The following is a 20,994-nucleotide window of genomic DNA, read 5'->3' on the forward strand; positions in this document are numbered from 1 at the left end:
CTTCCCTCCCCCCGTACCGTCTCTCTAAGCGTAGAGTAGTGTGTGTGTAAGTTAATGTAAAGTCTGCATTGGGACGTGAGCCTACACAGAACATAACTGTACATTTTACACAAGAAAAAGAAACTCTAAATTATGGTGGACACCCCAATCTGTCCCTCATGTTACCATTCATTTGGCACTGTGAGATAACTTTTAGAACATTTCAAAAACATGTCTCTTTAGTATTTCCTGAAATACAAAAACATGCACTTGTCCAACATTCCATCTCTTTACTCCATGGTCGCCAGACATTTGTAAAGTTACTGGCAGCTAGTTGGAGCTCAGTCAACATTTCACTGGTTAGGAAGAACAATTACAGATCAGTAAAAATATGACCCGTCCCCCCCCCTTTACTGACAGATCTAACCCATTACTTCCTCTGTTTATGCAATTTTCGTCCTTTAGATTTGCAGAAAAATGTTTTCAAATGCAAAGCAGAACATGTTTGCAATTTTTAAAAATTATCACCAAAAATATTGTCATTAGTTGTGAAGCTGCCTGGTTGTGGCCTTACCTAAACACTCCCCGGTCGTCCTGTCCATCTGGAAACCGTTGGAACACTGCGGCTTTGTATGGTAAAAACAAAGAGATGAAAAGTATTATAATAAAACCAGTAAAATCACCAGAGTTGGTTTTATAGGGGGGTGTGGGAGTATTTAAACTTGGGAAACAGGATCTGTCCACTGAAATAGAGGTACCAGCTTTGCTTAAGAATTTATTTTTTCGTATTGGGGTGTAGTAAGTTTTTAAAGCCTAACGGCAGTAGAGGGGCCTCCCTCCTCCTTGAGAGGGCATCTACACAACGCTACATCGAGTCAAACATTTGTTACTAGCATTATATGTGTAGAAATAGAGGCGGACACTTCTTGTATGTAAATAACATGTGAGATATACAATCACAAGTTTAGGGTTTCTTTGCACTGCCTTGTCGCCATATACCGGAGGACGGAAAGGAACTGTATGTTGTAGCATCGATAGAAAACCTTCTCTCGCCTCAATAGTAAAATGAGGCAGTTGAGTGATATTGGCTGACAGCTGTAAGAACAGCTTAAAGCAGGGTTTCCCAAACCCAGTCCTCAGGGCTCCCCAACAGTGCAGGTTTTCTGGATCACATGTGACATAATTAGGACCACCTGTGGATCTGTTACAATGTGTCAGTCAGTAATGAATACACCTGTGCTCCAGCAAGGAGATATGGAAAACCTGCACTGTTGGAGAGCCCTGAGGACTGGGTTTGGGAAACCCTGGCTTAAAGTTTTGTCAGCCAGTCTTAGGTCAATCTAAAGAATATATAAAAATTGGAGCAAACAAAAAAGAAGCTTTATTTTAATAATAAAATATATTTTTAGCTACTGACACCTGGCTAACTCCATCCAGAGTTGCCCGGGAGGACAGGGTCGATACTGTTAATGGCAATACACAATGAAAGCGAAGACTGGGAGGAAGGGCTGCACAGTATTATAATGGCTGGTAAGTCTGTCTCCTCCCCCTAATTTGCATAGAGTGCCACCGGCATTAGGACATGCCAGCAAAGAAGAGCTGGCAGACAGATAAAATGAAAATTTTGAAAAAAAGAGTCATCAATTCCGGAACAAAATGTAAATTTCTGGGTAACGGTTGCAACAGAATTTCGGTGTCAGATTGCCTTTAAGAGAAGATGGAGTGCGATCGGCCAAGAAGGATCCCACGCTGGGCCAGCTGTGCTTGCTGGCCGCACTACACAGCGGTTGGGGAATTGACATTGGATACACGTTTCACAGATTATCTCAAAACCAAAATCTGCATTTTCCAAACAGAAAAGCAGAAGGCGGCTCAAGCTGCGATCTGTACACTGGAGGTTTCCCCGCCCCAAAGTGAGGAGGGGGAAAAAAAACTACATACGATTTGGGTAGAATTGGTTATCGAGAAGTCTGAAGTTAACCAAACGTACAGAAACAACGTCCTGGGTCTGCTCAAAATTATATCAAACATTTTAACTTCTCAGATTCTCTGCAGCTCTAAGAATAACTGTGTTACAGAGAGCAGCAACGTTGTTGCAACAAAGTCTGGGGCACGCAGGTGATTTACATACATAAACATATCTCATGCAATTAAGTGCTTAAGAAAACACCGTCCAACTAATTACAATGTTATGCAATTAATGACAAATACAAATATTGTATTCTTGCTCTATCTATTTCAAGTGAGCAATTCCTAAACCCAAAATATAAGAGTTACATAAAAAAAACCAACAACTATTAATACCATTCTACAATATATATGTAAAGTTACAGGTTATCAGATCTGAAAGTGGCACTTGTCTGTCCAGCTAATAAAAAATGTGTCAAGTGTCTCAAATGTACCGGGGACCAGTTTATGGGAACTTTAATATATAGGTTAGTGGCAGCTATTTTATATAAAGTAACATGCTTTTTAGTTTAAGTGACCCTTTAGTTTATTGCTTGGTAGATGAACTGTCCACTAGGGGGCACCTAACAGATTTAGGTTACATTTTAACTTGACTAATCAAACGTAGTGACAGATTTCAATCATGCTGATAACAATTACAAATATTAAAAATACACAATCTTCTGTGTGTAATCACATAAAATACATTTCTTTAAATCCATTTTAAAGAGAACATTTTCCATGTGCAATACAGACCGCTTACCTGTGCGTGTACAACATCTGTTAGGCAGAGTGTGATCAGGACCAATATTCTGAAACAAAGACACGAAAATCATTATTAGCAAACGAGACCTTATTTTTAGTTTATTAACGTCACAGAGAGCTGTCTCCCCAATAATTTAGAACTGTGTAGTCACAAGTTGACAACATCAGCGTTCACAGGGACCTGCAGAAAAAGGACATCGAAGATACGAATGCCGCACACACCTGGAGATATCATCATCACCATTTAATTTATATAGCGCCACTAATTCTGCAGCGCTGTACAGAGAACTCACTCACATCAGTCCCTGTCCCATTGGAGCTTACAGTCTAAATTCCCTAACATACACACACACACACACACACACACACACACACAGACTAGGGTCAATTTGATAGCAGCCAATTAACCTACCAGTATGTTTTTGGAGTGTGGGAGGAAACCAGAGCACCCGGAGGAAACCCACGTAAACACGGGGAGAACATACAAACTCCACACAGATAAGGTCATGGTCGGGAATTGAACTCATGCACCAGTGTAGTGAGGTAGAAGTGCTAACCACTGAGCCACTATGCTGCTATATCTAAGTTTGTATCAAACTCTACACTGTATTTAGGACTATATACCAGTTTTCACACAGTGTAAAAGGCCATTTTGCTCTGTGTAAATTGGACTGAATTCTCATAAGTATTGGTTTAATCTTCAAATGACAGGCTGCAATTTCCGGACCATTTTCCTATATACTTTTATACTTCTCAATCCTGTGCACAGATCTCCTGCCAGGGAAATGGACAGGGATACAGTTCCTGTAAGAAATTATGTTCAGTTTCCCCTGAGAATTGCCCTGGAAGTGGTAAACAAAATAAATTAATCCAGTATTTTGGCATTTCCTAGTTTCTAGGCGATATATCAATATGAAGAGCAATGAGCTGCATATCTCTAGAGGTTAGTAATCTAATAAAAACACCATAAAAAATGTATTAAAGAGATTACTGTATAACATCAGTTCTGTAAGCAAGGAAAAATCGACTTGGCTGCAGTTACTAAAAAGGAAAAGTGGAGATGTTGCCCGTAGCAACCAATCAGATTCTAGCTATCATTTTGTATAATGTATTAGATAAACAATTGCTAGAATCTGATTGGCTGCTATGAGCAAGACCTTCACTTTTACTTTTTAGAAGGCTTGATAAATCTATCCCTCGGTCTTCCACGAGGGGCGATTAGAGAGCAGATCTCTGCCCCCCTTCCCTGGGCTGCAGAGGACGGTGCCAGTACACAGCGACTTGATGCGGATTGTTCTGCCAGTTCACGCTTAATGAAACATTTTTCTTGGCTCTCTGCTCCAGGGTCTCTGTGAGAGGATAGACCTGCGGTAATGAGTCACTAATTTGTGGAAAAAACCACACACAAAAAAAAATAAACCACAACTCCTTTCCCTCTCAATCCATTTGGCACGTCCGTGGGTCCCAAGTACCTACAGAGGAGGCGACATATCTCCCCATTGTATGTGACGGCAGGGAGACCATATGGGGCGAATCTGTGTCATTATAAACAATATTGTCTTATAATTTCATTGCTTGCGAATAACCTGGGGGATTTTGGATATATTATATGATCTTGTTAAATGTGATATTAGAATACAAAATGATATTGGTCTTTAATCCAGACCTAATTCATGTGCAGAGAAACAGACCGTACAACATCCTATTAAAGATGATTTATTGAGAATAAAACAAACCGCTAAGGTTGGGGGCAGCAGTAATTGTTTAAGTTTAAATGGCATGACCCGAACTACACCAGCTTCCATTCACACTGTACTTATTCATAAATAAATTCCTGCTTAGAAATTAATATTTTTTAAAGATTAGCGGCACAGCTATGGGTACCACATTTGCCCCAGATTATGTACATTTATCCATGGGAAGTTCATTTGTAATCACATGACATAGAGATAGCAGTTTGATTTCATTCAGTGTTCTATTATCGGATACAAATGACGTACTGTATTGACTTACATATAAAATACATCAATAGATATAATTAACAGATTTTTGGGGGGGTTGAGTCAATTTACAGGACAAGTAAAGGCATTAACTTATGACAAAATCTATATTTTAGATTTACCAAGCTAAATCTTATACATGAAATAAATGGAGTGTTTATACTTAACTAAAAATCTCCCTTATGCGCTCTCTCTCACTCCTCTGCAGCATGTTGATATGTTAGAAGGGAGGAGCTTTTCTAACTAAAAAGTAGTGACTGACAGCTTGGCAGACCATACAGAAGGATGGGGTCAATTATGTCACAGCAGCTTAAAATGACTGCCTTCTTAGCTTTTTGACCTGAATAAATTCAAGATGTGGAAGCAGCTTCAGCTGTATAATGAAATAGAGAGGTAATATATTTTTTTCTTTTAAGCAGAGCTGGAATGGAATGTCAGGTTAACACTGAGCAATGTATTTCACTTCTGTGGTTCATATATGGAAATTAAATTTTTGGGGATTAATGGGTGTGACTCATTCCCCTATCTTGATGAAGTATTTATGAGGCAACTTGTATAGATGCAAAAATGAAATGCACTCACCTGGTGGTCTACATGGGTACACGAGCGCCCAGTGGCCAATTTGCCTTAGTCATTTACAATGTTTTTATTAATGGTTTTGTAGAGGACATGGAAAGTAAGGTGCCCGTATTTGCTGATGACACAAACCACGCAAGAACATTAACCAGGACAGTAAGGAGGACCATGCACCAGCACATAGATCAGTGTCAGGCTTCATGCCAACCTCCTGAAACTGAATTCAGGTAGAAGGTGCCACTAGACCCCACTGCTAAAGCCTAAAAGAAATTTTGAGTGAGAAACCTAATGATTAACTTTCCAATGCCAGACTAACTGGCACCAGATCCAAGACAGGGGCTCTGATTAGATGTGGATAGGGTGGCATTCACCACCCCTTAAATGAAAATGCCCAGTCTGACCCCTTCATCTGTACATGAGGGACTTAGGGAAAAAAAAAAGAAAGAAAATAAAGCATTTCTCTTTTAAGAGCTAATTGAGACTACAAACACCATTACAATTAACATCCTGCTTATTCCTGTGACCAACAGATTAGCCAAAAATGTTAATCTATCCCCCGGATGTCCTGCCAGATACCCAGTAGTCCTGATCCACAGTAAGCGGTCAGGAAGGAATCAGCCAGAGTAACCGCAAAGAGACGCTGCAGCTGCTAAGACACATGAGTGGTTCCAGATGATGAAGGAACCTGGTGGTGGCAGCAATTACCCACCTGCGACTGACATCATATTGGCGGGCAATTGCCAGTCAGTAACTGAATGGTTGGCTTGGGCAAACGGCACCAGTAGGAGTTGTCAGCTCCAAACCAGCAAACCGCCAAAAACCACTGTGGGATATTAAGTCCACCACAGTGGTCTTTGATGAAACATCCCTGCTTGTCTTTTAGTCATTTACAACCTGTTTATTAATGACTTTAAAGAGGACATAGAAAGTAAGGTGTCTGTATTTGTAGATGACACAAACTATGCAGGGTCTTTAAGAATGAGCAAGGTAGTAAGCTGCTACAGAAAGATTTAGATAAGACTAAATTTGGCTGTGAAATGGTAGATGATATTTAATATAGGTAAATGCAGAGTTATGCACCTCGGCTGTTTATGCTACAAGTTACATGGAATACAAATGTGGAAAAGGATTTCAGAACACTAGTTGACAGAAAGCTGATCAGCAGTGCTCAGTGCCAGGCAGCTGCTGCAAAGGCCACGACAATTCTGGGATGCTTACAAGGGGGATAAATGCATACAATTCAAACATTATATTACCATTGTATAAGTCACTAGATAGACCCCATCTTCAATAGGAGATGCACTTTTGGGCACCTTGCTGTAAGAGGGCATAGAAGGAGAGAGTTCTACTCCAATTAATAAAGAAAATGAAAGTATTAAAGTATAAAGAAAGGTTAAGAAAACTAGTTTACTTTAGTTTGGAAAAATGTGCCATAGAGGATACATAATATGTAATTAATATATTAGGAAGACAATATAAAGCTTTGTATAGAACTTTTTAACTAAGCAGAAGACTGGAAGAAACATTGTTTCACCATCAGCACTGGAAGGGGTTTTTACTGTAAGTGTGGGATTCTTTACCATATGAGGTGGCAAAGGAATTGATCAGAGTATAATTGTGGGGTCAAGTATTACCCCCCCTCATCCCAAAAAAACAACAACAACAACAAAAAACACATCACACTCTATGGTTGGATTTGTGAACAATGCAATTAGAATTTATGAAAAGAATGAACTGTGTCTTTCTCCAACCGTACTAGCTATGTATGGCAAATCGTATGCAAAGTAGAAAAAAAATGATAGATGCAATGACCGAAACAAGAAAAAAAAATAGTTTGCATCTCGTCCATAAATAAATCTGAGATTCTTACGCTGCTCGTGAAATGAATTTGCATAAAAGACAAATGATAGAATAAAATGTATCAGAGTTGGAGAAATCCACTTTTAAGGTCCCGTTTGTGGCCTCATCACAGACGGACTTGGTATTATACAAAGGAAGTGTGGTGAGATGGATATCAGCTGCAGGATTATTCACTGTGCAAAGTGTAACTTTCTGTGGGCCCTGGGGAACTGCAGTACGCTGTACAGACTCCTATAAAGTACAGGTCCATCCAGATCAGTATGAAGCACGTTTAGGTATATTGTGGATCTCCAGTTTCTGTGGGACTACAATTCCCAACACAACCTCCTAGCTCAACGACATCTGGAAAACTACAGGTTGAATAACTTAGTTTTTCTCAAGTGTATCTGAAACGCCTCTACATTAGGATTCTTTACAAATAAAAAAGTAACTACTTGTGTCTAGGAGTGTTTATCTCTACGTCAGGTACAAGTGTAGCAAATCGGCACTCCTTAATATCCAGGTTACTGGGTGCAACATGAGAAGAAAACAAACATTTATGTCCCTTCTCTTTTTAAAAGTCTTTAAGTCCATCTGTGGAACATTTAAAAACAGGTCGAAATTCACGTTTTCTTGTTTAATATGATGGTGCGTTCAAAGGATGAACAATTACCCCTAAATATCCATAAAATGACAGGTGGATGTTAAAATACAACTTCAAAACACATCTGAGTTCATGACTATATGGAAAAAAGATGTATAAATGGTCATTAATTACACAGTCCGACACTGGTGTCTGGGTTAGTTTCCCTCTATAAATCTCAGCAGGACATTGTGGTATAAAAGTTATACAGGACATAAAATGACACTTAAAGAGCTCTACGTTGGGCATAATTTTAAGCCAAACAGCAATAAAAGGACATAAAAAGCAGAAACGGTTACCTGAATTTCAGCATTTTCTGTGCTGGGCGCCTGGGCGATGATTTCTGCAGGAATAAGCAGCTGAAGTTGCTTTGCTGAGAGAGCTGGGAGTGATGTAAGCAAGAGGCAGAGTCTGCAGCGTCTCTCATACACACTGACGAGCACCTGGTTCAGCTTAGTCCTGCACTGTAATTCTGCATTAGACCAATTGCACAAGGAATGCAAAAAATGAACTCTTCATTTTCAGAGTATGCTAAACAATGCAAATAGGGGCCTCCGTCTGAGACAGATGGTTCTGATTAGTCAGTTCACTAACTGGCCAGACTACTCACAACAATCTCGGGGTGACTGCCAAAAATAAGAGGGGGGGGGGGGGGTGTTACATTCTTTAACCCTTTCACAGTAATACAAGTGCCTCATTTGTGTATAACAACAGGATAGTAGAAGAGGCGTTTACACTGAAACATGATCTAGGAGGTATGGGGTGAAATGTTAAAAAAAACGCCTGGTGCCCCAAAAGCTTGATGTGTAGACTATGCTCATTGAGTAATCACACTATGATTTCTGCAATTAAGGTGATTTATTATACTACACAATAATTGCAGTAACTCTGAAGTTACCAGAGAATCGCAGCTAAAAGCCGTCCATGTGTAATCAGCACCCCAGACAGAGGCCCAACGGACCGCTGCACGATGAGACACTCCACTGTATAAAGGAGATCATATCTACTGCCACATGACCTGGACATATCTGCAATATTGCCAAATCTACCAAATCCACAAAGAAAGCAATTTTTTTACTTTCCTCTCGGTAATGTGAGGGTCCATTACACGAATTTGGGACTATTAGGTCGTTGGTGCATTCGATCCCTACACCAGAATAAAAAAAAATAACCATGGTCTTGATGTTTAGAGATAAGTTTAGTTCCAAATGACATGCAGGATAGCCACAATTTCAGCCTTAACGGATCTGAAGCTTAGGTAGAAATATTTTGGTGCCACTGGCTGTTTAATACAAGTTAGAACGTTAATGTTTCCATTTGAATCTGGGTGGAAGTACGAGCTGACTATACAGCACTTGTTGTATGTAGAGAGATAGAACAGACTGTGGGATACACATAATGCTACGTGCAGTATAAAGTCATACTAGAAAGGATGGAAAAAAACAAAAAACAATATTACATACATTAACACCTCTTACTACTATCATTAATAAAGTACATTTAATTTTTTTTTTTTACATGAAATACACACATCAGGATGTTCTTTATATGTACATAAAATGCATTTTTACAGTTTGTCGTAATTGCACACACAGGTTCTAGCAATACATACTTCATCACTATCCATCGGCACTTACACCCGACCTGTAGCTGGTGCGAGTGATACAGCTAACAAAGACGTAAGAGATGTCCGAAGCTTGGATCAGCCGCTTGTGAGGACATGGACTGCATGCAGCCCCGTTCTGACACACGCACACGGCTATGTCACGCAAGACAACACGTAAATGGACTTACGGTCTTTGATGAATCAGGTCCACAAATATCTGGAACAATAAAACTTTAAAGAAACAAAAATCACTTTTCTACCCAATACTATAAATCATCTTTTACATACGAGAAATTTTACAAATCACTGATCTGCATCTAATGACTTCCTGTCTCCCATCAATTGTTTTCCCAAATATAGAAGATATTAACACAGGACCAAGATGACATTCATTCATTTAGATTTATTTTCTATACAGAATATTCACACTGTAGCCCTGCAATTAACAGTTATGTAACAAACACCCAATATACATGAGCAAAAAGAGGCAATAAAATAGAAAGGTGAAATCTTCCACTGTGCTGTGTAAGAGGAGATGAGATAAAGCAAACATACAGAATAATCAATGTATAAAACACTCGATACTAGTGGTATTTCATATAGCAAGAAAACCAACCCAAAATGTTCAACTTAACTGAACTTCCACCTGCTGAAAGAGTTAAATTATACTGAAAATGTCATTAATTTTATTCCTCTATCTAAATGTTACTGGGAGTACCACCATTGTCGAGGTCAGATGACGAATAAGGATATTATTTACTAGTGTCTGGTTTGGGTCACAGCAACTGTAAGTCCTGGGAAGGATGGCGCTGTTCACATTTTAATATATTTGTTGCAGTCACGTGGAGGAGAGGGGAAGGGGGCGGGCAGTAATATTCAAATTAGGCAATATGACCACTCCTTTAGACAGAGGGTTCACTTATTGCTTTAAAATGTTCAAATTGCTCCACCTGCAGGCTGTGCCTGGGTCCTGCAGACCATCAATGAGAATAACTACAATAACTCACAACAGATTCACTTCTCTGTACATATTTGCAGTTATCAAATATGTGTCACGTGTTTCGATGCTTTTTATAAGACCCGTCCAGGAAGGATATTGTAAAATGCAGGAATTTAAAGCAGTTTGTTCATGTATTTATATTTTTAACATTAATTAAAAAATTTAATTTAAAAAAAAAAAGTAAAATCTGTTGGACGCCCCATTAATGTAAAATGGGATTCTACAATTTGCTAAATCCAAGTTGACCAATTGCTAATAAGAGGATTTGGACGTGAATGTTATTCATGTTTGTGCTCCGGTCAGGTAGAAAAATCATATAAAAGTTGATCCTAACCTATCTACTTGTGAGCTGGAAATGTCAACTGACATCAGGTGAGTATGAAGAGATATATCTGAGCTTCCTTCCCTATCCACCGCAAAGAAACTTTGTGGCACTAATATTTCCTTCACTCCTTCAGAGAAACGATTACATTTACCTCTTGTTTTTCAGACAATATAAAAATCTTTGTACACCGTCCTAGTGTCAACTGGGGAGGATATAAATAAATAATAATAAAAATAAATCAAGTGGGTGTGACAAGACATATACAAGATCAGAGTTAGTTGGTTTCTGCAGAGTATTATAATGCAATACAACATTTCTGGTGTATTTGGATAAAAATAACACTGACTAATTTGGCAAGAGGGAAGGGGGGGTCATCTCCTGATCACTTAATGGCGGGGACACAATGTTCTGCTGTTGATCATCTTCCCTACAGTAGAGGAAATTATTTCTGATAAATTACAAGATTATTTCCGATACAATAAATAAATTCCTGGCAGGTAAATATAATAACTCCAAACAGGGTGTTACCTATCTTCCAGAATGAAGACTGCCATAACGTGTCCATTTATTTGGCATCTACTGCTCTGTGATTTAGTATCGGGAGAGTTCCTGCTCTGGGGTTTTGCAGTTAGAAAAGTTTTTGTCTTTTTAAATAAATTTTTCTGATTGTACAAAAAGTCTCTTTGGGCTTTTTTATATACAATAATAGTGTTTCTTTTTTTTCATTTTAAAGTGCTGTAATGCTCCAGAGTCTTCATTCGGACCAGTCTATTGCTTTAAGAGGTCCTTTAGCACGGCGCCTGCGCTGGCGTCGGAGGAGACTGGCACAGGCGTGAAAGTGGGCAGGGCGCTGGATATGGGCTTCATGAGAAGGTGTCCTGATGAGCCGGCTCCCAGGGAAGAGGTGGAGAGAAGTGGGACAGCGGCGGAGCGAGGAGCCAGGAAGGGATTGGAGTCTTGCCGTCGGCTCAACCCGGTACCTACATCAGAAAAATATTTTAAGTTCATTCAGTTTGAAACAATGAAACATACATGGGGGGGTAGCTTTATCAAATCTTCCTAAAAGGAAAAGTGGAGGTGTTACCCATGGCAACCAAACAGATATTATGTATCTGGTACATTCTAAAAAATGATAGCCGACATCTGATTGGTTGCTATGGGCGACAGCTCCACTTTTCCTTTTTAGGAAGTTTGAAAAGCTACTCGGTAATCTCCTGCAAGCCTTCCACATACAATGGATCACCCGGAAGAGATATGGGGGTAGAGGGAGTTCAGAGGGACCACAAAGGTGCAAATTTTTGCCATTTTTGCGTCAATTTTAATTAAAAATTCACTTGGTGGAATGAAACGAGACTTTTAGAGGATCTCTCCAATTCTACTGTGATAGACAACAAGCTAAGCGTTATTTCCCCCAATGTTACCATGGAAAACCTCCCCTGTGGAACCGTATGTATCACTATGATATTTATGATTGTTATTTGATTAAAAGATAAGGAAAAGAAGAATTAAATGGAACATTTTGGGCATTAGGTATTATATGTAGAAATATCATACAGCCAGGGAACGCTTTTCCATTCTATTTTATCCAGCTATAGACACGTACACTGACTTGTTTCTGGAAACCTTCTGTAAATTATTTAATGACTAATTAATGTTTTCCTGCATTGTTTCCCTTGGCCTCTCTAATGTTTTATATTTGCATTTGAAGTAAAACTTTGTTCAATAAAAATATCTAAAAAAACCCAACAACATTTATTTGGGATCTGCATTGTTTGTATCCCTCCTAACCCCCAACATTCTGCAAGGTCCGATTATCTAGAAGACGGCCAATGCGTGCTCCAAGGGTATGTAAGGGGTAGGGGCCCACCGGCTACAAGGCTGATAAGTAGATGCAGATAGGGGGCGAGAGCCTGGGGAATGTGATTAAACTAGCCGATACAGGGTGAAACCAGGGTGTTTGGCCATATCACCGAATGGTTGGATGTGAAGGTCCCACACGTAGAGACTTATCCATCCAATTCTACTCATCGCAGAGCGACCGGATAGCACAGTGCATCTAGCTGCTGCGTCCTTCCTTTAACGTCCGGCTCAGCCAGTCCGTATGGGGCAATGTGAAACCAACTGATTAATCTGTGTGTGGTCAAAGTATTTATGATCATGATAACTTAGGTCCTATCAGTCCAGCTTTGGGTGTGACAGTTACTCTTGTTGTCAGTCTGCGACTAATCTGAAGTAACAATTCCTAATATATCATTTTTCATTTCCTAATAGAACAAACCACAAATCTATATAGAATACACATTAAAAAAAAAAAAAAAGAAGAAGTTCGTTTGGGATGTTTCTTCCCAGTGATGATAAAGACATCAGAGACTAGGAATGAAGTTCATCGATGGTGACTTTTGAACTCTGGAAGCAATTACTGGGGTCTGCTCTCTGTATTAAACCATCACTGGCTCAGAGACAACAGATAAATCAAGGGACTTAGGACAAATAAGTGATTTCCACCATGAAGATGACAGAGGAGACATAATGTAATAACACATCGTGCTGATACTTCCAGCATAGAATACACAGGTGGTGTAATAGCTCAGTTACTGGCGATGTACCTGGGACCGCCGCGGCTCCGGTGACGCTCTGACCCAGGGGCGCCATGTCCTGCATCGACAGCTTGGGCGGAGGAAGTTTGGGCAGTGATTCCGTTTCCAGGAACTTTACAAAGAGCTCTGAAAATGACTGTACACAGAGAACATGATGAAATGATCTGAACTCGGAGCAACGAAGAGAAAACATTGATGAATTTACTTTAAAATTGTGGCCAAGCAACAAACAAAATTATGATGTGTTTTTACAGATTCCCAAATTACAACCTGCAAGCAAATAAAATGAATGGAAAAGATGCCACGTGTATCATCCTCTGGGTACACATCTATTATTTATTATCCTTTATTTACATAGTACCAACATGTTATTCAGCACTGTACAAACTCTGTCTCTGCACCAATGGAGCTTACAATCTAAGTTTCCTAACACACACACACACATCAGGGCCAGGAGACAATGAACTGACCACTATAGATTTGTATTAAAGTATAACTCACAGATAACATGTGATTCCTCTAAAACCAGGTCTAACGCAGGCCTGTCCAACCTGCGGCCCTCCAAGTGTTGTGAAACTACAAGTCCCAGCATGCCCTTCCAGCTATCAACTGGTTGTCTACTGGCAAAGCATACTGGGGCTTGTAGTGTCACAAACACCTGGAGGGCCGCAGGTTGGACAGGCCTGGTCTAGCAGGAATATTTAACACAGTGGTGGGCAACATGCACCTCAGCCCTCGTCTGCGGCCCCCAGGGGCAGCTGATTTCTGCGTCACGTGACCTCACATGACACAGGGAGCACACGCTGCATGATGGAGGAGAAAGAACTGTAGTCTGCTTTTCCTCCTTCCTCAGTGGGGCCCTTTGGAATAATGATGATCACAAATAATGACATAAGAACTAAACCATACATATTATTTACTATACACTCACATGCATGCTAGGTGATTGTACACTTACGCTATTGAACAGGGATTGGTGGCTCGGTCTTTGAGGGGTGCTTGGGACACTCTTGGAAGTAGACGCAGCTCCTCCGAGCCAACCGGTCACCCACCGGGTTACACCGCGGGTCTCTTCAACAAAAAGCTGCGGGGAGAGAATCAGACTTGTGAGGTCTCCAACAAGGCAGGAGGAGATCCCACCACCCACAACACCCTCCCCCAGCGTAGGAGATAGGTCACTTCGTACTGTAACCTACTTATTGCCCATATAAAGTTGGCCAAGAGGAGAGAAAAAGAAAGGAAAAGAGAAAGAACAGAATACCAAACAGCACGAACGTTCACGTGACGCTACAAGTACTCACCTCATCCATCTCTGCTTTCTGCAGTCCGAGGATGCTCCCCATTAATCTCAGCACCTCGTGACGCTTGTTTTTCGGGGTGTGGAAATGGCCAACAAAGAGATTCCTCATCAAAACCCTGAGAATTGCAGGAAAACACTTTTAATCTAATGACATTTACCTGCATCCATAAATAATTATTTCCATTGAACACAGATATTAGTAAAGCTGCGTAGGATGAAGTCCACTTGCACACTGCACTGTAGGTCAGTAGAAAAACTTACTTAGTTGTGTAAAAGACTAAAGATAAGTATATCCCAACATCACTGCTCACGTTGCCCGGGGCGATTGCACTAATCGGTCACATTGAATTTATAAAATGTGATGTCCCCTACGCTGAGTTACTAATAGGGATGTCTGTGAGCAAAGTGAAGTATATATACATTAACATTTAGCATCAGAACTGAGGGGCACTTTTCTGAACCTGATCTGCAGTATCTGCAAATCAATCACCCTCCTGGTGGTACCCATTTACCTCCTTGCAATGTAAATTAGTTAGTTATCTCAGTGGTAAGTATGGCTGCCTCCGCTGGGCGTAGGTGACGGAACCACTAACTAGACCTGAATGTGATCTGAGAGGACCAGTGATTAGACAGCGACTAACGGTGACGCTCAGAAACTAGTCGGTGACTCCGGTTTGCACACAGATTCACTTCTTTTACACTAATGAACCAGAACATCCTCATTTGTGCGAATAGGTTAACGTTTGAAGATCCGAGAACATGGACTGGGATGACGATCAGGAAAACAATGAGGTCTCCAAATAATATATACAAAGTAGCAGAGAGCAGAACTTCACAATTAACATTTTTTGTTTTTCTTGTGTTGTTAGGAAATATTTAGCGGATAAGTTTACAACAAGCTAGAACTGCCACATATGGTAGTAATCCCTGGGGGCCCGCAGCTATCGATGTCTTCCCACGTTCCGCCCAGCGCCTCTCTGATCTCAGGGTAGAGGAACACAGGAGACGAGCCAAAGGCAAGCGCTTGGGTCTACGCTACACGGCAGCTAAAGGCACATAAACAAAGTGATGAATACCAGTGATGGATACCAGGTATATTCACATCCAGGGATATAATAGATCCAGAGATAATGTCATTGAACATCACAGGGGGAACGTGGGCAAATCAGAGTCAAACTCCCATAGCACAATTGGTCAGCACGGTGGCTCAGTGGTTAGCACTTCTGCCTTACAGCACTGGGGTCGTGAGTTCAATTCCCGACCCATGGCCTTATCTGTGTGGAGTTTGTATGTTCTCCCCCCGTGTTAGTGTGGGTTTCCTCCGGGTGCTCCGGTTTCCTTCCACACTCCAAAAATATACTGGTAGGTTAATTGGCTGCTAACAAATTGACCTTAGTCTGTGTGTGTATATTAGGGAATTTAGACTGTAAGCCCCAATGGGGCAGGGACTGATGTGAGTGAGGTCTTTGTACAGCGCTGCGGAATTAGTGGCGCTATATAAATAAATAGTGATGATAATATGTATGTAACAAAGTATTCGGGGGTGACTGCTATTGGGTATAACTGATTAAGACTACAGTATCCAATATTGAGGCCTGTTGATCAGCTCACTCATGACTCTCTAATAATGAATGAATTCACAGCTTGAGACCAGCGCTGAATTCATTGTACAATCAAGTCTGAAACCGTTCCTCAGTATGTATCCTCTGTACTACTACACAGTCTGTTCTGTTTACAAGAACATAACCACAAAACAGACCAGGACAACTCATGAACGGACTGACACTTAAAATACTTGTAGGTTGATCATTCTCTGGATTTCTTTGTCTTGTGAAGTGTTCCAAAGATCCAGATTGTTTTTTCTACAAGACCCTCCCTTACCCCACAAAAACTAAGTAGTGTCAGAGCCCTCTGAGGAATCTCTAAGCAGCCCGATAGGTCACGTCTTATCTAAAACAAGGGTGATGCTTCGATCGGGCTGTTTAACTGCTGTTATAGCAGACACGTTGGTACTAATGTTTAGATTAAATATTCCTATGTATATCTCCATGGAAAACATCTGATGGGAAAGAACTAAAATGGGTTATTCTGCATTTCATTGAGAATTTCAGTTCCCTGTTTTAAGCACAGAAATCACATTAACAAAGTTCTCTGTGTACAAGGAGGTCACTTACTTGTCCACCTTCCCTTCGGTGCTGTTCAGGAGGTTCATTAGTTTGTGCTGAGCATCATCCAACATCTCCTGCTTCAAATCATCTAAAATACAAAGTGAACCATGTATACATTACCAACCGGCACAGTCTGGGCTCTAATTCAATCATAGGAACATGGAAAAGCTCCGTTTAAATTATTTCTGCTTTCCACATCAGAGTCTCGCAGCCCCCTGTCCAGGGGAATAGTTGGAATATTGGGTCTGAATTGGCAAGAGTACACTATTGTTTTTATTGTATATCTTGATTTTCTTCTTTTAACAATAAATGGAATGTTGTTTCTGTGATTACCGAATGACCTTGAATGTTCCCTGGTGGGTTCTCCACCCAAAGTGTGAGCGTGTGAACGCCTGTGGGCAAAGAAAAACAAAAAAATCTCCATATATGTACAAGTGTGGGTCTAGACAGTTTAACTATCTGCGGGCAAGGCCATTAATCATACAACTAAAGTGCAAGGTGTTACATTGAATCAATCGACTCAAGGAGAGATACATCTATGGAGACTGGATAAATCAATCCAGAGCTGGGGGGGAATGTCTTGCTGGACAGAATCAGCGAGTTCTCGTACTCATGGCTGGTTGTATATGGAACGCTGTCCTGCGCAGCTGGACGGACCGTAAAATAATGATCACTGTGAGGGATTTAAACGCCAGTACTCCCAGCGCTGAACTGCAACACAGGACGGACCATGGAGTCATTTTAATGCATCCTTGATCTTTCTGATGTTTGGCGTTAGCACTATACAGCACACGTACCCAAGGAGAACCTCAGCCAGATTCAATGGGTATCTCAGACTTTTAAATAAAAAAAAAAAAGAAACCTAAGTTTAATTTTATAGTAAACATTAAAAAAACATTATTAATCCGGACCTGGAAACGGCGAGATTAGGAATGGTCAGGATCAATTCGTTAACCATTTATGGCAATCCCAGAAATGTCCCCTTGGCAGGCTGGGTCTTTCTGTGAATCCAGCGTCTACTCTGCCAGCACGTCCATAAAGAAATCCTTCAGGAGATTTGGCTACGACTGTGTCTGAGAATGCATTTGGGACTGTTTTCAATAGGCCTCTATTTTTTCTGTCTGTAGCAGGAAGTAACCGTTTCAGTTCTGAGCCAGGATGAGAAGTACGTAGATCAGAAAGAATATGATATACGGGGGGTCACTAAATCAGACACGACGCTGATCACGAGGACGCAGCATCACCCTTCAGGCTGCTCCCTTGTCTGTGCACTTCTGATGCATTTCTCAGTCTTTCCTCATTTTAATGCACTAAACCAGAACAAATAAAACGCAAAGGTGGCCAAAGGACCAACACAATTGGACGGGTTCGGCTTTTGTCATCCAAATCGCAAAAAGGTGAAAACAAACTCATAAAATTACGTACGAGACCAGGTGAAAAGTCAGTGATTCCACAAAACCGGCCATCAAAATATAGATGTTTATGCTGTTTTATTTCTGCAATAATCTGAACAAATGGCCTATCAATTGTTTAGACTTATCACCCAGATGTAACTCCGCCCCTTACGCAATTCTAGGTTTCTTCATCTCCTTCTCTGGGAATAGAAAAAGTTAAAAACAGAGGAGGGTACAATGGATACAAAGATGAGTCCTACGATGATCAGCTAATTCATGATGATTAAATAGGATAAATGATGAACATTTTACCCCACTACAACAGATCGCAGAGTATTTGGATTCCTGCACTAACAGACACCAACAAGGAGAGAGTCTGCAAAACTCTATCGCAGCTCATTTTAGTCTTTTCACCTAGGACAGGGGTAGGCAACCTGCGGCTCTCCAGGTGTTGTGAAACTACAAATCCCAGCATGCCTTGCCACCTATCTGCTGGTTATCTACTGGCAAAGCATGCTGGGACTTGTAGTTTCACAAACTCCCGGAGAGCCGCTGGTTGCCTACCCCTGACCTAGGAGTGAGCGCCAGTTGGTATCTCAACATCACTATGGCGGAAAGATGCAAACCAAGAGAGGTAACCAATCAGTACAAAGAAACGTTATGAACCTGGAAGTCCATTTATACGAAGACCCGTATATTCTATCAAGTCAATCTTTGTCAACTGAGGTCTCAGAGGATGCCATTGGCATGCTGGGACTTGTAGTTCGTGATAAAAAAGAAATAGCCACAGGTGCCTTCAAGCATGTTGAATAGTATTGTTGAGGTGTTTAAGAGAACAAAGAAACCAGAACATCCAAACAATGGCCTTAATCCAAAAAGATTACAATTTACTATCATATGGTTTCAAACAGGCCCTAAAAACCCACCTTTTTCTTAAAGCCTTTCTATCTCCCACTTAACTTCCTACCTTATCTTCTGCCTCCATCCCCCTACTCTCCCTCTCTCCCCTGCGTCTCTCTGTCTGTCCACCCCTCCCCTTAGATTGTACGCTCCTCTGAGCAGGGCCATCTCTCCTCCTGTTTCCACCACTTCTAACTCTGCTCTCCAGCTACTTAGCCCTCCTCCTCGAGGGTCCTCCACCCCACGTCCACTCTCGCTCCCTCCTCCCCCCTGGGGGTCTCCCTGTCTTCCACGTCCTCCTTCTTGGGCCCCGTCATTTGCGGATCCTCCCTCCCCCTTTCCCGCCCTCTCTAGCTGTGCATTGAGCTTACTGAGTTACTGTGCTTACTGTTTACTGTACTGTGCTGTCTCACCTTGTATTGTAATTTGTTTGTCTCTGTACGGCGCTGCGGACGCCTTGTGGCGCCTTATAAATAAAAATTAATAATAATAATAATTATAATAATACAGTATTCATTCTATTAAATGTAAACTCTTGTGGATTCTCTAGTATAGTCATAAATTATTTACTCACAAAGCCGACATTGAAGCTTCTCAAACTGCCGTTAATGCAAGGGTTAAAATGAGACTAAATATAATCATAATAAAAAAAGTCCAACGCGTGCACCAGTTCATTCAAACTCGAATTATCCTGCACCTTGAAAAGATATTAGCAGCTCGGTCTTAGGAACGCACATTCGAGAGGGGGAAAGGAAAAGACGTTTTTCTTTAAAATTCATTTTATTGCTCAGGCTCATGACAAGATGTCAAATTTCACTGCTTAGCGAGTGGAGACAAACGAATATCCAGTTACTACACGAGTCAGGGCCAAGTTAGAGAAGAAGTTATTTAATTTGGTCTTGTACAACAGTCTAATTTAGCACCTGGTGGAAAAGGAACTAAGCAGACTTAAATATAATAAATATATAATGCAGAATATAGAAAGCATTGTATAAATGCTGGTAAATGACTCCGAGGAGTGGTCCTCACACCAGAAACAAGACTATCCAGAAGAAACGGACCACAAGTCAACAGGCTGCCTCCTCCATTCTCCCAGCAAGGGGGCAGCAAAGGAGACTCCACTACCCTGAACCACCTGGATTTACTGCTCCTCCCCTCTCTCAAAACCTACCCCAACATCCATCCACATCTCGCATCTATACAGCATGCACCTGCTCAATTTACCGTCTCTACTTTTCCTACACTCTCTCTCCAGCATCCTATTTCTCGCACCTCCATAATTATTTCTCCCTCGCTAGTATACACCCAAGACCTGTTCTACTCCCTGCACCTCCCTCACTCACCAACACAGACAAGCAGAACCATACCTCACAACCACAAATTGTCCTCCCCCTCCTCCTTCTCATGGCTGCTGGTGACATCTCACCCAACCAGAGACCCGTGCAATCCCAACCATCTGCTCCCTCTCCTCTGTGCATCCCAAACTTCACATTATCCTTGTGCTTAAAACCTCTCAAACCATGTCAGCATTTCTCCACTACCTTCCCCTCCCTTGTCCTGTGCATTCTGGTACACGGACTGGTCTGTAACAAACGGACATCTATCCATGATCTATTCATTATGAAATCCCTTCAACTCTTTGCCATTACAGAAACTTGGCTTCCTCCGACACTAGATCCACTGCTCGTCTCTCTATGAGGGACTCTCCCTCAGCCACACTCATCGACCCAGAGACAGGGGGCAGAGTAGGCAATCTACGTCACGCACCTTTCTGAGTCATACCCCGGACCCTTCCTTTTCCTGTAAAGTCCACACCATCTGTCTCCAGCTTTGAACTTCTCTAAGTTATCACCCCCAGTTCCAGACTCCAAATACCATAACTCCTTTGCTGCCTGTCTGATTATCTTACGATCGTTTGACCTACCTACTCTCATAACATGGTGGACTCCCCCTTG

The 20,994-nt window shown here is 41.2% G+C and overlaps 2 protein-coding genes across 2 annotated transcripts in view; both read right to left on the reverse strand.

Moving 5' to 3' along the window:
• Nucleotides 1-8,289, reverse strand: part of FBLN5 (fibulin 5) — a 31,847-nt gene extending 23,558 nt beyond the window's left edge. Inside the window, exons 1-3 of the mRNA XM_075193345.1 lie at nt 8,049-8,289; nt 2,690-2,738; nt 554-605 (exon numbers count right to left, since the gene is read on the reverse strand). Of these exons, the coding sequence (XP_075049446.1) occupies nt 554-605; nt 2,690-2,738; nt 8,049-8,176 (229 nt within the window). The 5' untranslated portion in view covers nt 8,177-8,289. The remainder of the gene's footprint in view (nt 1-553; nt 606-2,689; nt 2,739-8,048) is intronic.
• Nucleotides 8,290-9,738: 1,449 nt separating this feature from the next.
• TRIP11 (thyroid hormone receptor interactor 11) overlaps nt 9,739-20,994 on the reverse strand; it is a 44,119-nt gene continuing 32,863 nt past the window's right edge. Inside the window, exons 17-21 of the mRNA XM_075193339.1 lie at nt 16,752-16,833; nt 14,579-14,693; nt 14,236-14,361; nt 13,287-13,413; nt 9,739-11,660 (exon numbers count right to left, since the gene is read on the reverse strand). Of these exons, the coding sequence (XP_075049440.1) occupies nt 11,449-11,660; nt 13,287-13,413; nt 14,236-14,361; nt 14,579-14,693; nt 16,752-16,833 (662 nt within the window). The 3' untranslated portion in view covers nt 9,739-11,448. The remainder of the gene's footprint in view (nt 11,661-13,286; nt 13,414-14,235; nt 14,362-14,578; nt 14,694-16,751; nt 16,834-20,994) is intronic.

The sequence above is a fragment of the Mixophyes fleayi genome, chromosome 12 (genome assembly GCF_038048845.1).
Source record: "Mixophyes fleayi isolate aMixFle1 chromosome 12, aMixFle1.hap1, whole genome shotgun sequence".
NCBI lineage: Eukaryota > Metazoa > Chordata > Amphibia > Anura > Limnodynastidae > Mixophyes > Mixophyes fleayi.